We start from the raw sequence: 25,989 nt of genomic DNA, 5'->3' as shown, positions 1-25,989 counted from the left end.
GAGGTTTTAAGAAGTTAGTTACCTGTAAGTAAATAGATCCTATTTAGCATAAACCACAATCACATGCACACACACACATGCATGCACACACACACATGCGTGCACACACACACAAGATGCATTTGTGAGTTCTCATGGTGGCAATACTTCAGATGTGTTATTTTTGTTTGTTTATTTGTTTTGTTTCCAGGAAGGAGTGATTAAATATATTTTCACTTTTACAGTACATTATACCCAAAATCATTGATGTGAGTTTTCAGGCTTGGATCAATGATGTTAGTAAATGGAAAATTCAAAACTTGGATATTTTAAACATGCTTATTACATGTGAATAGCTATATTTAAGGCAAACCACCATAGTTAAATTGAGAATAGATATTGAAAAACAAGTAGGTTTAATGAACTTCTTTGTTCTTATTCTTTGTGTTAGATACGGTGTTTTGAACAAAAGTGGCACAGTCTCTTACCTTTTGTTACCACTCACCTTTTGATTCTATTTACTCTGGTATCAGGGTTTGTTAGCTTTAGGAAATAAAACACCCCGCTGAGTGTGTGTGTGTGTGTGTGTGTGTGTGTGTGTGTGTGTGTGTTTGCACATGAGCATGAAGCATCTAGACTCTGCTTCCTTATATTTGAAAGAGGATCTCTTTTCTTTCAGTGTTATTTTCTAAAACCATTAGATTTACCTTTATCAACATCGTTTTGAGTTGAGTGAAATATTTGTGTCTTTAATAGAAAAAAATCAGTAAAGTGGCCTTGGTGCTCTGAAAGTAAACTTTCCAAAATAAGATATGAGTGGTAGAGCTCCCTTCTTATGACCCCTGAGAATCGTAGTGTTGGAAACGATCTTAGGAAGCATATAATCTGATGTTTGTTTTTTTGTTTTCTTATTTTAGATTTGTCTTTATAAATTCATGTATTTAAAGATATTTAACACAGGACTTAATTCTTTTGGGTCTTATCTTTAATACTGTTAATAAGAACTAGAGTCCCCTGGGATAAGAAGTGTTTATAATTTTTTTTTTTTATTTTGGAATTTTTTTAAAACTTCTTCATGCTAAATTGATAAATGTAGCACTTTAACATTATGTGGAGAGATTTAATTCTTTGCTACCCCTAACAATGTTAGAATGGCATAAATTTCCTTTTTTACATATTAAATTTTGGGGGATTAATATCCTGGTGAATGCCCTAAGAAGATGCCAGTGACGTATCCTGTTCTGTCACTGTGACCATCGGTAATTTTTACCCCCTTTCATTTTTGCTGTCTTCATATTTTAAGAGTTAGAAATGTTTATAGAGGTATTTCCCATTAATAGCCAAAATATGGAAACTACTCACTAGAATTAAGAAATAAATGGTGGTATATCACACATTGGTATACTATACATGAATGAGAATTAACTCCTTTTAGAACAAATTAAAGTTGCCTCAACAACATGGATCAAGCTCAGAAGCATATTGTTGCATGAAAGATGCTGGATGTAAAAAGTATCTCTCATGGTTCCAAACTGGACATTACTAATCCAAGCCTTTAGACTGTAGGATCTTGGTTTCCTAGGGCAGAGAGGACTAGAAGGAGACTGAGGGGTTTCCGAGGATCTGGTGTGTGATTTTGTGCTTTGAGTCTCAATTATGCGAGTGTTTTTACTTTGTAGATATTCATAGTTTGTGTGCCTCTTCATATATGTTATACTTCAAAGAAAGTATCCACTGAAAAAGTCAAGAGCTTCTATGAAATGAAAAGTAATGCATCTATTGTATGTTTAGTTGGAGATGAAGGACAAAAAACCAGGAAGAACAAACAGGAAGCATTTCCAACTCTGGAGACTGTGTTCACAAAACTTCAGCTCCTTTCATATTTTGATCAGCATCAAGTGACATCTCAGGTAGCCATTTAAAACTGTGTATTGTGCATTTGGGGTTATTCATTTGCACTGCGTGACAATTTCTTTCATGCAGTATATACTTTTGGCTTTGTTTGGCTTTATAAATACGTTTTTTAAAAAATATTTATTTGTGAGAGAGATAGTACAAGCTGGGAAGAGTGCCAAAAAGAGGGATGGGACACAGAGGATCCAAAGAAGGCTCTGTGTTGCCAGCCAAGAGATCATGACCTGAGCCAAAGTCAGATGCTTAATGGGCTTAGCCACCCATGCGCCCCTATAAATATGCTTTTTAAACGTATTCACAATCATCTCAAACTCTTAAGTAGTTCAGTTTTAAGTGTCAGGTTGCCCTTTTCAGAGAAATTTATTTTTTTCACAAATATTTTTACTTTATAATAATAATAACCAACACTATGTCAAATAATCCCTAATGCAATACTTAATACATTTTGGCCCTACATTACTATTGATAAGGAAGAAATCTGTTAATGAGTGAAATAAAATACTACTAAGAAGAAACCAGATCTGTGTTGTTTTACAAATCCATTGATATTCAAATAAATGTTATCTGGAAATTAATTAGCATTTGTAGCAGTTTTACCATTAGGATAGTTAGGTCAAAATCTTAATGACAACTTGCCTTGTATCTTCAAAATACAGTTGGAAGGAAGTTGTTTGATTTTTATATTGGTTTGATTGATTGTTTGATTTTTATATTGATTTGGTTTCTGTGGAAATATGTTTTAAATTTTAAGAGCAATATATAAATTCAAATTTCTTTTTTTAAATTTTTTTTTTCAACGTTTTTTATTTATTTTTGGGACAGAGAGAGACAGAGCATGAACGGGGGAGGGGCAGAGAGAGAGGGAGACACAGAATCGGAAACAGGCTCCAGGCTCCGAGCCATCAGCCCAGAGCCCGATGCGGGGCTCGAACTCACGGACCGCGAGATCGTGACCTGGCTGAAGTCGGACGCTTAACCGACTGCGCCACCCAGGCGCCCCAATTCAAATTTCTTAAAAAATTAAAATAATATTAAGTACTGCTTTTCTAATTATTTTCACATTTTCGTTGTCCAGATCTCCAATAATGTGCTGGAACAAATCACAAGCTTCGCTTCAGGAACATCCTATCATCTCCCTTTGGCTCACCATATTCAACTCATCTTTGATCTTATGGAGCCAGCGCTGAACATCAATGGACTAATTGACTTCGCAATACAGGTGTCAGAAAGACCCTGCTTCTCTGATTTTTAGGAAAGCAAACCTGCTAGACATAGTACAACTTAAATTGAGCGGACCACTGTATTTTTGAATAATTGAGACCTTCTGAATCAACAGTATTCAACTAGCGTTTTAATGGCAGCTATGTCCATAATTTTCAATTAAATAATTATAATTGGGGCTAAAATATATAATAGTCATTTAAAAATATGAGGGGTTTTGAGGATTGATTTTTGTCTTTTGCTTAAGAAAAGGTAAAATTTACCATTTATTGTAGGGTATATTTTAGGTTAAGAACAAAAATAAAACCATATAATTTGATTTGTCACATTCCATTTTTTTTAAGGGATTAACATTTGTTTTTTTTGTTTGTTTATTTCTTTTGAGAGAGAGAGGGAGGGAGGGAGGGAGGGAGGGAGGGAATCCCAAGTAGGCTCCTTGCTGACAGCTCAGAGCTGGACTTTGCACTCAATCTAGTGAACCTGAGATCATGACCTTGGCTGAAATCAAGAGTCAGATGCTTAAGCGACTGAGCCACCCAGGTGCTCGTGTCCCATTAGATTTCTTATACACATACTTGAGTTCATTTATTGTGTTATTAGTGAGTAGAATTTAAACTTGTTTTCTATTGCTTATTGGAGGTGTTAGTTTGTTGATAACAAGAAAATAATGATAAATAACATCTGTTTTCTTAAAAAGAAGGGAAAAGAGAAGAAAAAGTGAGAAGTAGGGAAATCATCTGGTCTAGAACTTGGGGCTTCCCTCAAGTTTTGGTAGATATTTCAATGTTGGATACTTCCTGACTGTATATACCATGATGTCTAGACAAAAGAAAAACTGTAGAATGTGGCAAGGGATTAAACATAAAAAAGTTTAATTCTAGGGGGCTTGTTTTCTCACACTGTAGTTATATGGCATATGGTCCGGAGACACGATAATGGGTGAGATAAGATGGTGTTAGAATAACTCAATATGTTCATGGCTTGTGAAGATAAATGTTTTTCCTGTCATTTTGGCAGCTACATTTTTATTCACTCTTTTCTTCCATTGTAGCTGCTAAATGAACTGAGTGTTGTGGAAGCCGAACTGCTCCTGAAATCCTCCAGCCTGGCAGGAAGTTACACGACGGGACTGTGTGTGTGCATTGTGGCTGTTCTCAGGCGGTACCATAGTTGTCTGATCCTGAATCCTGATCAGACAGCCCAGGTGTTTGAAGGGTTGGTATACTAAATATCATTATTTTTTTTTCAAATTAATGTTTTCCATGTATAATTGGTGATGAGATATTACAGTGATCTTAAGAGGAAAAATAGTACAGGTGCTGGTTTCAGTTTAAAAGATAGAGTTAAAGACTACTTCTGCCAGAAAATGTTTATCTGAGAAGGAGATGTAAACATGAAAGATAATGTTCTCTTAGTAGTGTATGAGTCTTTTCTGCCTTCCTTTCCTGCCCGTACTTTGTACAAGTATAAACCAGTTATTCAGAGCACTGCATCATTTGCTACCCTGAACCATGGCCTATTACAAATGATGAATACGTGCCAGCTGCTTTGCTGATGTCATTTCAGTTTATATTCAAGACCAAATAAGCTTTGCATGCGTTCTTACCTTAGAGATTTGCTTCAATTTTCTTTCTTTTGTAAACTAAAAACATCTTGACAAAAGTTAATCTAGAACCAATGACTTCCTTGTTTTGTAGTTTGTTTTTCGTTTGTGTGAAGTGTAGGCTAAAGTTTTCTTCACTGCTGTTCATGATGTTGGACTGTGTCCTCACATCCCCCATTCCAATCTGAGGTTACAGGAATGAGGGAAACATAAAGAACTGTCCTCTATGGAGCTCCTTTTTGTCCACTGCAGGCTCCTTTCTACAGGGCTTTATATAAAAAAAGGCCAACCTCTTTTTCTACCTTTTTTCTTTCTAGACTTAAATACGAGGTTCTTCGGATTCACAGTATTTTTTTGGTGTGTGTGTGTGTGTGTGTAAATTAGCACATGTAATCAATTTATAATTTATTCTAGAGTGACATCCATTTAATAGCAGTTTTTTGGGGAAAAGGGAACGCTACCACATTAATTTTACACGTAGATTATTGACTGAAATCTGAAACATCCCAGATATTTTTAAAAGTTTGAAAATAAACATTTTTGAATTTAGGAAATATATGACTACTTAATAGCTCTCAACTACCATGTAAAAGTGAATAATTGGTACCAGTTACACATCAAGAAATTGAGACTCAGTCCTGTTAAATGAAGTGTATGTTGAAGTGATGTACTCAATATCACATGGCTAATAAATCTCCCAGATTGCTGAAAGTCATTCTGAGTTAGAGCAAATTCATGCTATTGGATTAATACTGTACTTTTTAAACTGTGTATGGAAACCCATGAGTCAGTAATGAAATCAATATTATAGGTTTGACAAATTTTGTTATTTTAAAATTTATTTGTGTCATTTATTTTAACAGTTTAAATTTATTTATTAAATGTTCATACAATCATATTTGATCTTATATTTTTAGTTTATCATGGATACTAAGGATCAATGTTTTCGCAAAGATCTTATTTTGTACTGATATGAATATGCTGGATTTCAGTGCAAAATGTTTTCTTATCTCTGACAAGTGAAAAAGATCAAGGCAACACTGCTATACTCTGGATGCCTACCAAGCTCTCAATAAATATTTGTTAGCTTTAAATTAAAAAAATTCTTTTAAATGTTTATTTATTTTTGAAAAGAGAGGGAGAGACACAGTGCCAGTGAGGGAGGGGTAGAGAGAAAAGGAGACAGAGTGTTTGAAGCAGGCTCCAGGCTGTGAGCTGTGAGCACAGAGCCTGACATGAGGCTCGACCTGATGAACTGCGAGATCATGCCCTGAACCAAAGTAGGCCGCTTAACCAACTGAGCCACCTAGGCGCCCGTTTGTTTACTTTAATCACAAAATGATACTTGGCTTTTTAGAATATGTCTGGAATTTATGTTCTGTGAATCTAGTTACCAACATAGCGAATCCTCTACTTCTTAAATGCAGGATACTTTTGCTGTAATTGACTACTTTTATCAGCTCTCTGGTTGCTGTGTCTGCTGGTATCAATTCAGAGGACTTGGGGTGCAGCATTGTCATTTCTTTGCAGTTTCCTGGGTTCTACCTCTGGTATTTCTGATTGTAGCATCCTTCTTGGCCTCAACAGCCTAGGCTCTCTTTGGCTTCCCCCCCATCCCCTGAATCACAGAGAGAACTCTGGATGTGAGTCTAGAGACCTAAACACCCCTCTTGTTTGTGCTGTGAACTAGCTTTTTGCCTGTGGGCAAGTTACTTCACCTGTCTGAGCCTCAGTGCCCTCTTTATAAAAGGAGGAAGGTGAATCAGATGATTTCAAAAGCCCTACTTAGCTTCAAAATCTGAGTCATCAATGACGCTATTGTGGTATTACTGAATCCTATAACAGAATACAAGGTGGTAATCGTGGAATCAGACTCATAAATAGGTGAATGGACCACTAATGTTTACTTCTGTGTTATATGAAGTATTATGTTGAATGAACTGTGGCCAAAGGGGCCATCGTTTTGATAGGGGGAAAGGGGCACTGAAATGGAGTAGTAATGGTATTTCTGAGTTAGAAGACGTCTAGGGAATGTCACTAAAAAGAAAGGGTTTTAAATTCTTACATTAGGTAAACTAAAATTTTTTTCTAGTTTGGATAAGGAAGGAGAATGTGACTTAAAATCCTGAATTCATCAAGTTTTTGCCAGAACCAGTTCATGGTCCTGAAAGTGAATTTCACAGATTTACTGATGTAGAGATTTGCTTTTTTTCATAGGAGTGGACTTAAGAATCTTTGCAAATAGCTTCTTTTTTTTACTGAAGAGAGATTGTCTACTACAACTTTCTTCTTGTGTTCTGGTCATAGCAACTTAATTGATGGATTCTTCCATACATTCCTTCTGTATGGAGGAATTTCTTTCCTTTCTTGTTGTTAATGGTATTTCCAAAGTCTTTTTAAAAATCATTTTGTATTTCATTATCCTCATAGAAAAAATGATACCTTATTCAATTATTTACTATTGTATCAACAATCTAATACCTTTTTCCTTACCCAAGTAATAGCTGCACATATTCTTATTCTAAAAGATTCAAATAATAGCATATATATTAGCAAAATACGTGTCTCCTGTCTTCACATATTTTTCTCCTCAGGTTGTGTGGTGTGGTAAAGCATGTTGTGAACCCCTCAGAATGTTCTTCCCCGAGAGATGCATCTTAGCCTACCTCTACGATCTCTATGTGTCATGTAGCCACCTCAGAAGTAAATTTGGAGACCTCTTCAGGTGGGTAGAAGAAAATCAATAGGAATGGCATCATGCCTGTATTTGTTAGTGACCCGACTGTGATATTGTCATCCTTGTTAATAATGAACGTTAATCATATCTGCCAGAATTCATATTGAATTATCTTTCATTGTAGCTTTAACCTCCTTTTGCCAATTACTATGCATGTTTAGCTCTGATTGCAATTCTGAGATAAAGTTGAGAGTAAACATTCTATAGTTTGCACTTGCTAGTACCTCACCTGGAACGTTGTTTGTGTTTGCATGCTTACTTTCTCACTGCCTTGGCTTCTCTGCCTCTTTGACTGTCTTACTGCAGATGGTATCCCTGAGTGCCTATGATTCTGTGCATCTTAGCACCTGCTGTGCCCCCACCAGTAGACAGGCGCTAGAAAATACATACTTAATGATATTTTGAGGAAATTTTGATGATTAATTGTGGGTAGAGGGAAGGAGATGGTAATGGCTGCAAAATAAATTTGTCATCTAGAAGGAAGGAAAGAACCATCAATTACAGTTACTTGTTCCTGAATTCTGGGAGCTCTGTCTTCCTGGTTTGTGTGGAATGTGACTACTGGCCATTGCTTTGTCACTACTGCCAGCTCTTGGTTGGACTAGTGCAGAGTCATAACTGGTTTCTCTGCTTGCATCCCTGACTCTCTTTAGCATATCTTAAGCATACCTACAAAAGTCATCCTTTTCAAACAAGAATAACTTGCAGGTTTCTAGTGGCGGCTTATCTACACGAATAAATTCAGAGTCCCAATTGCCTTCAGGATCTGCTATATATAATCTCTTCTTCTTTCCTTCTGTTTATGCCATTCTAACCACATGGACCTCTTTACCGGTCTTCACACACTCTGAGCACGCTCTCTCTTGGGGCTTTTGCACTTACTGTTACCTCTCTAGTAATCTCTCCCCTGTTACTTGGATGTCCATGCCCACAGTACATTCATAGCTCTACCTTCCTGACCACCCTATTTTAAATAGCAACCTCTTACTCCTCCTCTCTGTCATTTTCTGTATCTTAATATTTGCTACCACTGGGTAACCTACATATTTATTTATGGTCTGGCTTCTTTCTCAACTGTAAGTTTCATGAAAGGAGGAACTTCATATTTTCTTCACTGCCATATTATGATACCTTGAAGAACATTTATTTGGCTCCTAGTAGGCACCACAGAAAAGCTGGTGAATGGAAGATAAATCCAAAAAAAACCATGATATTTTTAATGGTATTGATAGGGAAAGAATGGGAGAGTATCATCATGAAATGAGCTAGGTTTCCAAATAATTGCTTGTAGAACATTTGAGTGGGTCCTAGGAAATATGTTTCTACAGAAATGATATAATAATAACCGTGCTCATATTCTTACTTACAGAGAGCTTTAAGTTTCAGTTTACAGTTTTCAGATGGCTTTCTCATACATGATTTGGTTCTCGCAACAGCCCTGTTTTATTTAAATAGTGAACTTCCCAAGACCCCCAGTAGCCTGTTTGACCCCTAGTGTTCCCCCAGGGTAGTGCAAGTATGTTAACTCAGTGAATTCAAGTCCTGTGCAGTGAGTGTGTGGAGATTTAGGAGACCAACAGTAAGCTGAGGATCAGTACAGTGTTACATCATAAGATGTGGCGCTGGTTAACGTTTCCTCAATTAAAGAAATGGAGGACAGGTGCAACCCTCAGGAATCCCTGATGTCAGGCATTATTTGTAGCTTGGGATTAAGAAGAATGGTGAAACAAAAGCTAGATACTTGGTGAGATTTCTCTTAGTATGCTAATAAAAACAGTTTTGATAATTATATCTGTAGGAGCATTTATAATAAAGTTGTGTAAGAGGATTATTTGGGAGAAAAAGCACTGATGATATCTTGCCCTGATTGTGCTGGTACTTAGCGTGCCAAGTACTGTTCTGGGTCCTTGCCATCAAGATCTTTAATCTGCCCACCACCTCAGGAAGTAGAAATGATTGTTCTGACAATAAATGATTATTCCTCATTCATAAGTTAATAAATGATGAAACCTAGATGTGAGCATAAGTCATTTTGGCTTCAATGTGTGTGTTATTTTATTACTCTGTCAGGTTTTTCGGATGCAGGCAATTTCAGAAGAAAATGTTTGAGTTGGTTCCTTATTTCCCTAGATGCCTGCAACAGAGGGTGGTAAGAATTTGAGAGTGACTAAGATGACAGCTACCTTTTTTTTTTTTTTTAACTTTTATTTATTTTTGAGACAGAGACAGAGCATGAACTGGGGAGGAGCAGAGAGAGAGGGAGACACAGAATCTGAAACAGGCTCCAGGCTCTGAGCTGTCAGCACAGAGCCTAACACGGGGCTCGAACTCACGGACCGTGAGATCGTGACCTGAGCCAAAGTCGGACGCCCAACCGACCAAGCCACCCAGGCGCCCCAACAGCTACCTTTTTATTAAAACATTGAAGTGCATTTGGACAGAGTGTAATACATGATACAGGAAGTCTAGAAACAAAGAGTAAGGACACTTCTTCATGAGCCACAGAATTCAGAAAAATTATGCACTCTCAGCTGGAGGTAGCAGAGGGTCAACTTGAGAGAAGTCTCTAGACTGAAAGAAAAATGGGGGCTGAATCTTATAAAAATTGAGAAAGAAAAGCAGAATTCTTCTGGGTTCTAAAGACAGACATGAATAGATTGGTAGAATTAAGTTGGAAAAGAGAGAACACTTTACTATTTGCTGAGGTCTGTTTCATTAAAATGACACTCAAGGTATTGGGAGGTTGAGGGAACCAACGAAGCACAGTTTGTTTTTGTTTCATTTCTAGTGAGAAAGTAAAACAAATTAAGAGCTATTGCTGAGTGAGAATGAATGAAAAGTTGAGTGCGAAGTGTGGCAAGAGTTAAGACAATAAAAAGGGAGATGTTTAAAAGCACTGGTGACAGTTCATTGTTCATCATTTTGAACAGGTCATACTCCAGATGGCAAGCTTACAGGCTTCAGTCACATTTGACACGTTTTTATATAAGTCCTCTGCCAAGAAAGAGAGTATAGAACCCTGTAATTACTGCCACTTAAGGGGTGGCTTTAGTCCTGTCTGTTAGACCGGTATTTCCCAGTCAATTAAGAAGGTGGAATCACAAACGACTAATGTGACTCTTCTCCAGGAATACCTTACATTTGCTGCCATTGAATCTGTCCTTAAGTGAAATCGCTTTCTAGTTACTCTTGTTTTATTTTTTAACTCTTTTCCTTGTAACCTCAGTAGTGCCTGTTCAAAAGTTAAGCAAACCATATATAATAATGTGATGCCTGCAAATTCTAACTTGAGATGGGATCCGGACTTCATGATGGATTTTATTGAGAATCCTTCAGCTCGTAGCATCAATTACTCAATGCTGGGCAAGATCCTTAGTGACAATGCAGCCAATCGCTACAGCTTCGTCTGTAACACGCTCATGAATGTATGTATGGGCCATCAGGATGCTGGAAGGTGAGCTGGGTTACCCTGGAATTCACAGTTAACCGTCTAGTCCTTGCGTTGGTGCTACTTTTAAATTAATGTCTTTAGTAATTGCCTGGGCTGACATTTGGATGTTGTTTGCTCCCCCCACCCCCCAACCCCCATTTATTCCTGATTTCATCTCTGTACTGTGATTTCCTTAGCCTGACAGAGTATGCTGGCTGATTGCTCTGGCATGAGATGCTTTAGATATAAACTATAACTTGTCTATCCATTTACAAAAACATAATAAAAACATAAATTAAAAAATCCCTATATTTAAAAACACTGTATTTTCACCTACCTAAATTACATAGTCTTTAATTTTACGTTGCCCTTCACGGTGGAAATTCTGAAGTCAGATTTGTTCCCAGGTCAAAAATATGTTAATTGGCATCTGTACTGATTATTTTTTGTGGCGCAACAGCATCAAATATTAAACAATATCTGAAGCCCGTTACTTGTATCTTTGCTTTCAGGTTCTGCTAGGTTATTTAACAAGTGGGTATTTATTAAATCTTTGAATCTTAGAAATGAATGACTTGTTTGATGGTAGTGAGATATGGGTTCGTTAAGTATATCACATTTGCGTGCCGCTATCCTGTTCTACTCTGTTCTTTTTCCTCCTTCTAGGATTAACGACATAGCCAATTTCTCCTCTGAGCTGACAGCTTGCTGCACTGTTCTTAGTTCAGAATGGCTGGGAGTTCTGAAGGCTCTTTGTTGTTCTTCAAATCATGTGTGGGGGTTTAATGATGTACTTTGCACTGTAGATGTAAGTTTTCTTTTTCATTTAAAAACTCATCTGTGCAATTAAATATTTAGTTAGTAATTATTTTTGATTGACTGAACCAACCCTTATCTGAAATGTGTTTTTTTCTTTCTCTGCCCAAAGGCAGTAAACAAGAATGTGGTTGCCAAGGATTAAATAAATGAAAAAAGTAAATAAATACAATAGCTTAATCAACAGCAGAGATGCCAAGAGTTTCCTTGTTTGTTCGCTGAAATTTCTTACATACAGTCTCTTCAGAGCTATTGGCTCATATTATTTATCAAGTGCCTTGAGTTCCTCATGGTACAAGACATAATTTACCTACAGGAGTTTGCATTTTGGAGAGAACCACTTTGTTTTTTAAAGATCAAGGTGCATTCTGAGAACAGAGGTTTCACTAGGTTGCCTAAGAATGCCCAGGCCCAGAACCATTGGCATGTCTTTCCTAGTGATTGTGCCTGAAAGTTAGTGAAAAGATACTCAGTATGTATCACTGCTTTCTTTCACATATCCTGTTGTACCTGTGATGTGTAAATTTCTTAAAAATCTGTCATGATTCTCTGTTTTTCGTATCACCATCTTGGAGTGATCTGTGTTACATGTTGGTGTATCTTTGCATTTTAAACCCCACCTTCCAGTTAGAGGCTTAATTCCTAGTTCTGGTATCTCAAGACTAGATGGATTATTCTACTCCATTCTGTAGATACCCAAGATACACACACACACACACACACACACACACACACACACACACACACACCACACATGGATATATGTAACTCCTATCTGTGGCCTGCTTTTCCAGACAAAAATATCCTAATTTTTATTGTTAACATAATTCTTTAACCTCTTGGTTGTTTTCTGTTATACTTTACCTTACCTTTGCTTTGTTCCCTCATCTGCAACATTGGGATTAATAAAAGTATGAGCCTCATGGTGCTATGCTATTAAGTGAGGTCATCTTTGTAAATCACTACACATGATTATTGGCATACAGTACAACTTAACGTGAGGGCTGCTGCTTATTTCTTACTGTTTTGTGCCAAAGTCTTATGAGGTGTCTATAGGTAGAGGATTCATTCTGAATGAATTTATTTTCCTTCTCTTTTTTCATTCTCTCTCAAATTTAGGAGTTGGTTGGAAATTTTCAGAGTTGCTTTTTAAGACTAATTTAATTATATTATAGAATCCCTAATAGTTATCCCTGAAAAGACCTCTTAAAACGTCAGTGAGGCTTATTTTTCAATTAGGGGAATCTTTGTGTTTTTTTTCCTGCTCTCTCACAATCTTACCCTTAAATGTTAATGCCGTGTTCTTCTAAAAAGTTTTCCTTATACTACATCTTATTAGGAATTTCGTGATTTTGTTTTTGTTTTGTTCAGTTATGTGTACTCAAGGAGAAACTCAATATCTTTCTGTGGCATTGTGATGTAGGTAAACCTCATCCTTTGTCTTATAACGTAAAAATAGGCCTTAGAGGATGATAATCCTGATGTGTAATCATTTCCCTCTGTTGGTTCATTTTGGGATTTGTGATCTTACTGGTATTGCCTACATTTTCTTAGATATTAATCTTAGATATTACTTGAAAGGGCGTTGGGTATTAAAACATGTCAATGTTTTTCTTGAAGGTGAGTGACCTTTCATTCCATGATTCATTAGCTACTTTCATTGCTATTCTGATAGCACGACAGTGTTTCTCCCTGGAGGACGTCGTGCAGCACGTCGCACTTCCCTCTCTCCTAGCAGCAGGTACGACACATCCGGAAGGGCTCTTGTTATTTGTTGTCTTGGGATGGTTTCCAGCTATTACAACAACACCGTGAATGTACTTTTTAAGGCTACATGCCTTGGGCAGTGGTGTGGAGTTGATGTAAAGTTAGTAGGATTGTAAGTGTTGTTCTGTACAAAGTCCTATGGATCCCTATAGAAACGGTCATTTTTAAGGAAGCAGTCTGCCTCCTCTGGAAAGCATAGCCAGTGCCTTCCTTCTTACCGTAAGGAGCATTTATATTTAAGTTATTCCAGAAAAGTTAGCTTCAGAGAAAACCTGAAGACATGTCAGTCAATCAATTGGAAAACTTGCTTTGAAAATCTTTCCTAGCTTGTGGAGATGCAGATGCTGAGCCGGGGGCGAGAATGACATGCCGACTCCTGCTTCATCTCTTCCGAGCTCCCCAGGCCTGCTTGTTACCTCAAGCAACCGGTGAGCCGACAGCTATAAAATCCCCAACTGCATGTTCATTTGGAGGTACAGATTCTAAAATGTCCACATGGGCTGTCCATTCTGCTATTTCCTCCCTGAGTTTGGTGACCTTGCTTTTGGGGGGTGATGAAGGAATGCACCACTGCCATCGAGAGGGCTGTCAGCACCCTTGATTTATGCAATATCAGGATGTATTGAGAAACTAAAATCGAGTTAATAAACAATAAAAATACTTTTGCTCTGAGGCCAAGCCACGCTGGTGGTCAACATGATCCTCAAACCTGTAAACCACATCATAGCAGCTTAGGGCAATGGTGACTCATTTATTCTTTTACTAAGGTAAGAGGAATAAGGTAAGAATTCGAGGGGTGTTAGTGAAGTGTGTTTCTGAAGATCATTTTTATACAAGGGTGTGTATGTGCGACAATCAGTATAAATAGATGAAAGTTCTAATATATTTTTTTGATACATCTCTCCAAGGAGCAACGACGTTGTTTTCATAATTAAAAAGCAAAGGTTAAGAAAGGAATAGTGACAATGTTTTGTAGTGAATCCATGAAACATCCATTATAGCTAGCTAAGGACAATTAAGTACCTATAGTCTAACAATGACAGGCTCTGCTGATTGTAAATGGTTACAAAAGATTGTTAACGATGGTGATGAGACCATTAAAGGTTTGTTGCTGTTGTTCTCATAGGCAAACCTTTCCCTGGAATAAGATCATCTTGTGATAGACACCTCTTAGCCGCCGCTCACAATAGCATTGAAGTGGGAGCCGTGTTTGCTGTCTTAAAAGCAATTATGATGCTTGGTAAGACTATCCTGGCACTAAACTGGGTTAATCACCAGAAACAAAGGAAAAATAATTTGTATTCATGTTCAACTCTAATTCAGATTATTAGAAACATCATTCTGTTTTGCTCTCCTGGCAAAAGTAGTTGGCTTTCTCCAAGTCCAAGATCAGCTGGACTCTGAGATGTCTACTCCTTACCTACAATTCTGGGGGTATTTAAATATAACACTTTTTTGTTGTTGTTGTTGGATGTTATTTTAACTGGAAGATATTTCATTCTGATGTAATATAGATTCTCAGACCCATCGGGTGGTTTTATCTTTATTTGTTGACATAAATGACATTTTGTAATGGATCAAGATGAAATGATGATCTAACCAAAGGTTTAAATTTTGTATTATGTACCAGGAGTAAAACACAAGAAAACCTGGGTTTTAATCTTAGCATTTTTCTTTCATTGTGATCCTGAACAAGTTTATAAACTTCTACCTTAGGTTTTTCATGAATCAGGCAATAATTGCAATGATATTGGTATTATTGATAAAACAGTATTAGATACCGGAATTTTTAAACATTTAATCTATAATGTCCAAGGCATCCTTTATACTCTTAATGACATATATATTCCTGGAGTAGTAGCACTACAGTTTCTATTCATTTCTAGGGCAATACTTAAACACATTTTTATTTTATAAATCGTGGAGGATTTAAGTAGGTAATTTTGAGTCCCCACTGCCTAATTACAATGTTGACAACCCTCTTTTGGCCTTGACTAAACAAAAGTTACCTCTTATGTTCTGAAGGAGCTCTCTTTTATTAGGACAGAGACTGTGGGGTAAACAGGAATTGTTTTAGAGGAGTCTTAAAGAACATATTTGAATGCTTTATACTCCTGTTTGAATGTTATTGGGTGATGATGAAGGATTAACAGGATTTTCACTAAAAAATTAATAAAAATTCACCTTAAAGAATTATATATATTATATATTCATACATAATAATATTTACGTATGGTTTCTAATTTTTGCCATAGTTTAATGTACAGTTCAAGTTTGAAGAAAATGTGCATATGTATACATTCATTTTATGTGTGTGTGTGTATATATATATGTGTATACACACACACACATATAAATTTCAAAGGATGCCCTTGGAAATGCCCATGAATTTTACAATAAAAGGGAAAAGTAGAGCCACATGGAGGGACATAACCTCTGTTCTGAGTTTAGGAGCTTGTACTATTGTATATCCAGCATTAAATGCTCATTTCAGTAAGTAAAATTTCTCTTCTCTGATGATATTTGGAAAAAAAAAATGGCTGGTCAATCTACTTAATAAAAATGTAGGGACCATGAAGTCAGGGACTTGCTCCCCCCCCTCCCCCCCCCCCCTCCCCGTGTTATCTCTAACACCTGTCAGAGAAACTAGATAGTAGGTTTTGAAATTGTAGCTTTTCAACAAACTAATATAGGTAGTGTGAATGCAGAATGGATAGACATTGAATGGCAGAAACCAAGATGAGCGCAATCTAGGCACCTGCTCCTTTGTTTGGAGGAGTGGTCTAGTTCCACTAAAATTTGCCAACATCTATAAAGAGTCACATAATTGTATTTTAATATCCATGCATAATAATCAGTTCTTCTTTGTTTGGCTCTCCTTGACCTTTTTAATCGACCTCCGTTCTTAATAGACAGAGGATGATTCAGGTCTGAAAAGCCAGGATCAGGTCATTTGGATGTCAGCAGAGCCTTGGACCAAGTAGTCACTGAACACTCTTTTCTATTTGTTCTGTTATCTGTACAGTTACGGAAGGTTCTAGAACAGCCTCCTATACCTTCTCTGTCATCCTAACATCTAAACTAAATGAGAACCTGAATGAGGATTTCCTAGGCAGAGGTGTTTGTTTCTTTGATTTTGTTTTTATGTAAGTTTTAATTTATCTACCTCACCCTATTCTTACCAGTGTTCTTGCAAGTCCTGTCCATCAGGATCTATTTTGAGTTTGGGTGATAAAACTGTTATATAGAAAGTGGTTTCTAATTTATGTAGTAGTTTTAACTTAAGGTATAGAAATAGTTGTTTTATTTCACCAAACGTTGGAGAAAGCATACTAAATTTTGGTACACATCTTTCAGCTCCCAGGGACCTCTGTTGAATTAAATAAACTCTTGTGAATTTTAATAAGGAAGGTATGATTACATATAATCAGATATTGATGACTTGAAAATTATTACTTATTCCTCCCAAGGACTTCTGTTGAATTAAATAAACTCTTGTATATTTTAATAAGGAATGTATGATAACATATAATCAGATATTGATGACTTGAAAATTATTGCTTATTCCTCCCGTCCTCTTACCATTTTATAAATAAACACTTACTAATCCATTCTGATTTTGCAAATTTTTCAGCAGAGTCAAAACTTTTTCTTGGTTGACCTGTGGGTTGTAAAACGCTTTTTGCACTGACCTGGGCTTCGTTTTACTCACAGTGGGCAGTAAGGGACTCATCTGAATTCATTTGTTGGTTCCAGGAAATTTTCTTGTTCAAAGCTTATGATCCCTGTGGGTAAACAGGTGAAAGTTTAGAGGCTCTGTTGTCATTTGGCAGTCTTTACTACCAAATTATATTATTCTCTCACTTTTAAAATAGAATAGTGATTTGTCTTTCATGGCTAGAGAAGATTTCTTAATTCTAGCCTTTCACACATTCTGCTCCGTTTTGTCCCCCAGGAACTTTGCTATGAAGGAAACCTTTCCTTAGTTCCACTTGACTCAGTAAATTAGAGGTTGATCTGGTGAGGTTTTCTAATTTGGATGTTTACAGAGAGGAAAGTGAGAGACTTGGGTTATTCAATGAATGCCCTATGTTTTAGGGCTTCCTTAGTATGCATTGCCCTTTTCCATTCCCAGGGAAATAAATCTCTCTTGTCAAGAAGTTGATAGTAAGGTGGGCTAAGGCAAAACTTTTCTCTTGACCTATGGATAGAAAATAAGTCATTGTAAGAGAAGAAATGGAAAAGGGACATCTAGAAGGGTGAGTAACCCATTTTTTCCTTGTCTATAAGTGAAATGAATTTGAATATTGAATACATTCATGCTTGAAATATTGGTGAAATCAATGTTCTATGATTATTAAATATGATTCATAATGGCCTTTTTATTTGGTGATTGCATACTTAATTCTGTAAAAAAAATAAGGAGTAAGTCTTGAATTTCCCTTTTTTTTCTCGTGCGTATTGAAACTTCTCTGGGTCCTTGCATTTATTCTCCTGATCGATTCTCTTTCTTGCTGAACATTGGGCTATGCCATAAAGATGCCAGTCACATATTTTAAATCCCCGAAGGCTTGCTTCATTAACTTTTCAAGTATTTGGCAATATTTGGAACTTCCGTGATTTTGCTTTTGTGATTCTATTATTTAGGAGATGCCAAAATTGGCAATAACAATGTCAGCTCTTTAAAGAATGATGACTTCACCATGAGAGGTTTACGGCGTGATGGGAATGCTGATGATATCTGGACTGCTTCACAAAATTCAAAATCCTGTGGGAAAAGCATTTCCATAGAAACTGCCAATTTAAGAGAATATGCTAGATATGTACTGAGGACTATCTGTCAACAGGTATTTTTCAGTTTTAATTTGACTTGATCTATGAATATATAATTGTTTTTGTGGAGATGCTCACTGTTATAGGAAGCTTGCACATCGGTGGTCCTTTTCTTCCTGCTAACTTTGTTTGGCAAAAAATTCAGATTTGTTGTAGAGTTGCAATAATAGTAAAGAACTCTAGTGTATACCTTGTATACAGATTCACCAATTTTTTACATTTTTCCACATTTGCTTTATGATTCTATTTGTGAATGTGGATGCATATACTTTCTAAGATTTTGCTGAAGCTTTTGAGAGTAGATGGCATATATTATTAATCTTGAGTCTTTAGTATTTCAATGTTTACTTATAATAGAACCAAATGCAGTCATCAAAAGTCAGGTAATTTAGGGGTGCCTGGATGGCTCTAGTCAGTTAAGCATCCGCCTTCGGCTCAGGTCATGATCTCACGGTTCGTGAGTTTGAGTCTCATGTCGGGCTCTGTGCTGACAGCACGGAGCCTGGAGCCCACTTTGACTTCTGTGTCTCCCTGTCTCTGTGTACTTCCCATGCTCATGGCTGTCTCTCTCTCTCTCTCAAAAATAAATAAATATTTAAAAATTTTTTTAAACATAGGACATTTAGCTTTTGGAACAGTAATTTTTTTCTCACCTGTAGGTCACATTCAGTTTTGTCATTTGTCCCAATAATGTTGGATTTGTCTGAAATTTCCCATACATTAGCTTTAGATTATGCATCCTTGGCCAAAAGATACAGAAGTAATGTTGTGTTCTCAGGTAATCACACGTGAAGTCACACAGTGTCCATTTGCACATCGCTGGCAGCAATCAGTTTGATCACAGTGTCTCCATTGTATGGTTTCGAGATTTCTCTGCTATGTGGTTTTTTCCCCCCCTTGCAATCAGTAAACAGTCTTTGGGGAGACACTGTGAGACAATACAAATATTTTGCCCCTCATCAAACTCCACCACATCTATCATTCATTTTGATTCTTCGCCAAACCAGTCTTTACCAGTCTTTACATGCTGCAAAATGGAGGGTTTTTTCTTCCCACAGCTCCTCTACAGTTAACAGTTTGCATTCTATTCTAAGGAAAGCATACCCTCGTTATTCTTATTTATTATCCATATGTATTATAATACACTGTCCCTAGCTATTTTCATGTTCATATTGTCCCAGCTTTTTCCAGTGGAACCTTTTCATCCTGGCTTTTAAGTTATTTTGACACGTCTCCATCTCCCTCTTGCCCTCCACCAAATATTTTCTTAGTTCCTGACCCCTATTGTACTTTCCCTGTCCCATACCTGGAATTAATCATTCCTCCAAGGAACTCTCATTCTAGTTAATCAAGTATGGTATTTAGAAGCCAAGATATGGACACTGTGGTGCTCATTACTATGGGCAACGTATGTTCGTTGCCTCTGGACCCTTTCAGCAGGCAGAGTTAGGAGGAAATATATCCGTATACATAAATGTGTGTGTGTGTATATTCTTGAGTTCATACTGATATGTCTAGAATTAGTAACTCCACTTAGTTCTTTGCATTCCCCCATTCCGTATCAATTTTGTGTTTTCCAGTAACATCAACCATTTACTCATTTGCTTAATTCTACACTACACCTGGAATGGTTTCAGAATTGCTACACCTATACCACTAGGAAAAACGTAAAAGGAGTTGAAGATTTGTTGGTAGTTCTTTTTTCCCTCAAAGTTTATAGTATTGTGTTAAAAAGTTTTTTGAACTTTCTCCTTCCATATGGATATGTTACTCATTTGAAATAGAACGAATTTCATTTGTTTCTGTTTGCATTCAGTTTAGATTCCCATTTTTTTCTCCCCACCTCAACTCCATCTTTAGAAGAACATGCATCTACAAGTCAACTGTATAAAAAGGTGTACTTAGTGATATGTCCTTCGTCTGTTGTCTCTTCTATCCTGGGTTTTTTCCTGCCCCGGGTGATCAGTGTTCTTATTTTCTGATTTATCTTCCTTTTTTTTTTCTTTTAATTTATCTTTTCTTATAAGAAGTATAGTATACCATATATACTATTTTCCATTTTAGTGGAGATGTTAACAGGGTCATGTTTTTATTAGGGTATATTGCAACTATGTTAAAAGTTTGCTACATAGTTTTATAGATAATGAGAAGCAGTTGTTTATTGGTTCCACTATGAGTGTCCACCAGAATCACCAAGGGTCAGACAGTTTTAATGTTTGTTTAATGGGTACCACCATCAGATATTTATTTGTTGGAGCCTGGGCAATGGAATTTTAGCAAGCTCCATAGGTGACTTTAATAGACACTCAGTATTGAATTACTGGTATAGTTAAGAAACAGCCTTCCTCTGAAACAGACCTGGGTTCAAATTGGACTCTGTTGATGATTTCTTACCCGTCTAGTATAAGAGTTTGCTTTTAAAACAATGATGAAGAAAAAGTGATAAGTGTTCAAGCTGGTTGAAACTCTATGGAGGGCAATTGGCCATATGCATTTACCGTCTTAAATTTTGGTATACTCCTTGACCCAACAATTGTACTTTTATGAAATTATCCTGAGAAAATGATTGTGTAGAAAGCAGATGTGCACACATGTTTACAAAAGTATAAAAAATGTCTGTTTTCTAAGTGTTGTACTATATTCTATGCAGTGGGATATAGTATGCATTATATAAAAATGAAGACATGTTTTAATATAGAATCATTACCATTATATGCCAAGTTATAGAAAATGATTACAAAACAATACCTAGAGTAAGGCTCTATTTTCCAGTTGAGAATGCGCACCAATTTTCATTACTCTCTTTAGCTTTCTTTTCTTTCCTTATTTGCATATCTGTTCTTCAGACTTTAAAAAAAATTTTTTTTTTTTTTACATTTATTTATTTTTGAGAGACAGAGTGTGAACAGGAGAGGGGCAGAGAGAGAGGGAGACACAGAATCTGAAACAGGCTCCAGGCTCTGAGCTGTCAGCACAGAGCCCATGCAGGGCTCGAATCCATGAACCGTGAGATCATGACCTGAGCCGAAGTCAGACACTTTACCATCTGAGCCACCCAGGCACCCCTCTTCAGACTTTTTAAACCAATGCCCTGCTTTGTATTTTAAGAAGTCACAATACCAGAAAGTAAAAAAAAAAAAAATTCCCTCTACTTTTTTCATGTAATTTTTTAAAATTAGATTTGTCTGCTTTATCTATGTATCATGTTTTAGTGCATGTTACATTCACACAAGGGAAATCTCTGCCTATCAACCTAACTGCCGATTTTTTTTTTTTTTTTTTAGGAATGGGTAGGAGAACATTGCCTAAAAGAACCTGAAAGGTTGTGCACAGACAAAGAGCTTATATTGGACCCTGTGCTTTCAAATATGCAAGCACAGAAATTATTGCAGCTTATTTGTTATCCTCATGGTATTAAAGAATGTACGGAGGGCGACAATCTGCAGAGACAGCACATTAAGCGAATTCTTCAGGTGAGTTAGTGATTAGAGTCTAAAGATTATGTGTCTATCGCGTAACACATTTTCTGTGATTTTAACAAGAGTAGTTGAACCTTTTTTTTTTCCTTTCTCATTGCTAATTCTTGACCTCAGTTAATTCTGATGTTTGTTCTCCCAGTTTTCTTTTCTTTATAGTTGTCACACTCCATTGCTAGGTGAATGTTGATAATGCAAATGGTATACAATCATTATAAATATTGATCTTTTTAGTCTACTGTATTTACATGAGACATAAGCTTTCTGGAGGAATAGTCTTAAATATATAATTCAAAAAATATTGAAATCATTTTGTAATGGGTTTGCTTAGAGAAATAGATTTTGAGAGAAAAATGCTTGTTTTATTTCTAGTGACTGGCTGAGTGTTGCACATTATTTTAATGTTGTTTCTTATTTCTTTGTGTCTACAACGAAAATATGTAATGGACGTGGAAGCCATCTGATCCTGACAAACCCCTTTATTATGTATGATTATTTCCTTTTTTAAAAATATTTATTTATTTTTGAGAGAGAGTGAGCACATGTGCGTGTAAGTGGAGAAGGGGCAGAGAGAGAGGGAGTCACAGAATCCGAAGCAGACTCTAGGTTCTAAGTTGTCAGCACAGAGCCCATTGTGGGGCTCAAACCCACGGACTGTGAGATCATGACCTGAGCTGAAGTCGGACGCTTAACTGGCTGAGCCACCCATGCTCCCCTGATTATTGTTTCTTGAGAGAGGGAATACTGCAAAGAATTATTATATTTTCAGATATGTTCAGTATTCCTAATGTGTTAATTCTTATTGTTTTCCCCAGAATCTTGAGCAGTGGACACTGAGGCAGTCCTGGCTAGAACTTCAGTTAATGATCAAACAGTGCTTGAAGGACCCTGTGAGTAGATATGGGAAGCATGTGTATGTATACAATTTTATGAACAGCAAGAACATGATGTTTGAGGAGGAAGTAAAATACATGCATGCTAGTTTTCTTTTGTGTCTCTCCAGGGCTCTGGTTCAGTGGCTGAGATGAACAACTTACTGGACAATATTGCAAAGGCAACAATAGAGGTATTCCAGCAGTCTGCCGACTTGAACAATAATTCTTCTAATTCTGGAATGGGCCTCTTCAACCCAAATGGGATTGCAACTACTGATGCTGGTAGCACAAGGCAGAATGGAATAAAGACATTTCTAAGGTATTTGTTTTTCTGCAGTTTTATTGGGCTACCATTACTTTGTCCCATGTGATGGTATATTTTTATTTGCATGATGCAATTATTTTTCATAAAGCTTCAGCAATGTGAAGAAGTTACTTGTAAGTGTCAATTATCGTTATTTTATAATATATTAAAGGGCAATATTCTGGGATGAATGATGTCTCAGTTTTAACCATGTCCAGAATCTTGAAACCACATATGACACCCAGAGTGGATTAATTTCTTTATTGTCTCCTTAAGGCTATTCATTATATAGGAAACACTTTCTGCCATCTTTATTAATTGCCAGTTTTGCACAAATAATAATCGTGATAGACTGATTTGTATTTCATCATTTGGGTAGAAAGTATAACTAATGAATTTTACAAGTTAAAAAAAATTTGTTATTAATGTGTTAAAACATAATCAGCACATTTCATATCTTATCCATGACATAAAAGTGTGTTGCCTGTTGTACAGAAGGACTATGACTAATCAGAGAGCCAGAATCATAGAAGAACACCAGCATAGATTAATAACTTTTGTTATAGTATTCTCCCAGAACCCGATGTTTTATCTCTTTCCACAGTGAGATAATACCTATTTCTGGTTTTAGTTCCTCTGAACGCAGGGGTGTATGGCTGGTGGCCCCCCTAATTGCCAGGCTGCCGACCTCTGTGCAAGGAAGAGTATTGAAAGCTGCAGGAGAGGAACTGGAGAAGGGACAGCACTTGGGCTCTTCTTCAAAAAAGGAAAGAGACAGACAAAAACAGAAAAGGTACGGCTGCAAGGTGTGTCTCAATGTGGAGGCTTAAGGAATAATTGAGAACAAATAGCATCTTGCAGATATAGTCACTGTACCCAGAGTCCACGGACATTTCTTTTTTATTTTGTTAAAATGTTATTTTTTAGAGGGAGTATGTAAATAGCGGGGAGGGGCAAACGAAGGGGGAAGGAGAGAGAGAGAATGAGAATGAAAATGAGAATGACAATGAATCTTCTATGGGGCTCAATACCATGACCCTGGGATCATGACCTGAGCCGAAACCAGGAGTCGTGTGCTTAACTGACTGAGCCACCCAGGCGCCCCTGAAATTTCATTTTTAAGTGGAAATGACAATATTCTGTTAGGCAAGGCTCCGTTCCTAAAAAGTTCTAGGTTATATTTAGTATGCTAGTTCTCAGGGCTCCCTCTGGACCCACATCACTTCTGAGCCATTGAAAATACTGCTTAGCCTCTCTTCAGACCTCTTGAATCAGATCTGTATATCCATTTAGTCCCTATATTCTACACTTAATTACTTTTCATTCTTTTAATTATTTGTTTAAAATACATAGAATTATTTCCAATTCTGTCCTCTTGGGCCTGAAAATAGTTACTAGTATTTTTAACATTTAGGGCTCTTGTTCTAAATATAAAATTTATAAGCCACTTAGTTTAATGTTTTCTTAATTTCTTTTAGGCTGTATAAAAGGTTTCAAATAGTTATATTTGCAAACTGACTCTGTTACTGAGAAAGAACAAAGCCATCCTCTGATGTGAAAATATAAATTTAGCACCTCAGGAGTAAAGGGAAATAATGATAATTTCTTCCATTTAAAAAATATGTAAAGAACACGTATGGTTCTTACCTCTTAATAGTATTTTAGTAGTGAGATCTTATGACATGCCAACTTTTGTATAAAACTTACCGCATACACACATGAACTTTAAAATTTTCACAGCAATCAAACATGGTAGGTGTTCTCATTATACCCTTGTTACGATAAAGAAAGGGAGGCATTGAAAAGTTCATTTCTCAAGGACACACAGCTAAGGAATTGTAAAACTAGAGTTAAAACCTAGGTGGTCTGGCTTCTGAGTCTGTGTGCTCTTAAATGAAGTGCACTTTGGTAGAGACCTAGCTTTGCATGTATTTTGTTATCTGGTTGTTTAATGTCTGTCACCTCCGTCAGTGTGAGTTGACCAACCAGATGACTCACTTTTAATTCTGAGAGTTAATTTTGCTCAAGGGTGAATGTATGTACATTGCCTCCCTTCCCACAGATGGTATTGCAGAGTTTAAAGGTGACTCTTCCCAAGTCCGTCTCTCACAGCTCTGCTGTCAGAGGATGAAGCACATTGAAATATTTGGGTCACTTTAAGAATTTTTTTTTTTTTTTTTTTTTGCAATATAGCAATTAGTTTGTCAATATGATTTGTCAGTTCTCTGATGATTAAAGAAACATTAATAAAATGACAATTTATAATAGAGCTTGTTTTTAATCAAATGCCTTAAAACCTGTTAACAAGACAAGGCTTAAGGACATGGTGGGTTACTAAGGAGCTCACTGATCTTGTATCTTCCAGCCTACGTGCTGATCTGAGTTCTCCCAATACCCACCCTGTTTGGTCAGAAATGTGCTGAGGGTGCCTCGGTGCCTCAGTTGGTTAAGAGTCTGACTTCAGCCCGGGTCATTATCTCCCAGTTCGTGAGTTGGAGCCCCGCATCAGGCTGTGTGCTGACGGCTTGGAGCCTGGAGCCTGCTCTGGACTCTGTGTCTCCTTCAACTTCTGCTCCTCCCCTGCTCACAGTCTGTCTCGTTCTCTCTCAAAAATACACAAACATTAAAAAAAAAAAATTAAATGTGCTGAAAAATAAAGCAAGCGTGGCAATCACAGAGGCCTGTTTCCTTGACCCTGAGATAACAGTTTTGTTTGACAGAAATGTTTAATTTTTCCTCATATGCTGTATGTAAAGTGATATTCATGCAGATATTTGCCTTTTAATTCAGCCAACTATTGTAAAATACAAACTCTCTTCTGCCTGCACTCTCCCAACATGCTCCTGCAGTGTGAATTTATGCTAGTTTGGGAATGCCTTCCAGGGCTAGAGCATGTTAAATTGTTTAGATGCATCACAGTGGCTTTTGATCTTATTAGTAGAGATACGATTTAACTTTTCGAGTAGGCTTTGGCTATTTCCTACTCTCTTCCCTTTTCTTATAATAAAGTAAATAAGAGCCAGTAATTCAAGGG

General features: G+C 36.8%; 2 protein-coding genes across 3 annotated transcripts in view; one reads left to right on the top strand and one right to left on the bottom strand.

Annotated features, from left to right (window-relative positions):
- Window positions 1-25,989, top strand: part of MED12L (mediator complex subunit 12L) — a 335,495-nt gene that overhangs the window by 258,096 nt on the left and 51,410 nt on the right. The window contains 15 exon segments of the mRNA XM_045037430.1: window positions 1,771-1,889; window positions 2,969-3,112; window positions 4,166-4,329; window positions 7,312-7,355; window positions 7,358-7,442; window positions 10,681-10,908; window positions 11,551-11,692; window positions 13,321-13,441; window positions 13,794-13,895; window positions 14,594-14,707; window positions 18,115-18,314; window positions 21,585-21,773; window positions 22,592-22,666; window positions 22,780-22,970; window positions 23,587-23,748. Of these exon segments, the coding sequence (XP_044893365.1) occupies window positions 1,771-1,889; window positions 2,969-3,112; window positions 4,166-4,329; window positions 7,312-7,355; window positions 7,358-7,442; window positions 10,681-10,908; window positions 11,551-11,692; window positions 13,321-13,441; window positions 13,794-13,895; window positions 14,594-14,707; window positions 18,115-18,314; window positions 21,585-21,773; window positions 22,592-22,666; window positions 22,780-22,970; window positions 23,587-23,748 (2,080 nt within the window).
- The window catches only part of P2RY12 (purinergic receptor P2Y12), a 46,448-nt gene that overhangs the window by 16,013 nt on the left and 4,446 nt on the right, over window positions 1-25,989 (bottom strand). The window contains exon 2 of one of the 2 annotated variants that reach the window (XM_011286173.3): window positions 17,160-17,252. The gene's annotated coding sequence lies outside the window, so the exon portion shown is untranslated. The remainder of the gene's footprint in view (window positions 1-17,159; window positions 17,253-25,989) is intronic. The other variant, XM_011286175.3, reaches the window with a different exon arrangement.

Source organism: Felis catus, chromosome C2 (genome assembly GCF_018350175.1).
Source record: "Felis catus isolate Fca126 chromosome C2, F.catus_Fca126_mat1.0, whole genome shotgun sequence".
Taxonomy (NCBI): Eukaryota; Metazoa; Chordata; class Mammalia; order Carnivora; family Felidae; genus Felis; species Felis catus.
This window is presented reverse-complemented; position numbering and strand designations above follow the sequence as displayed.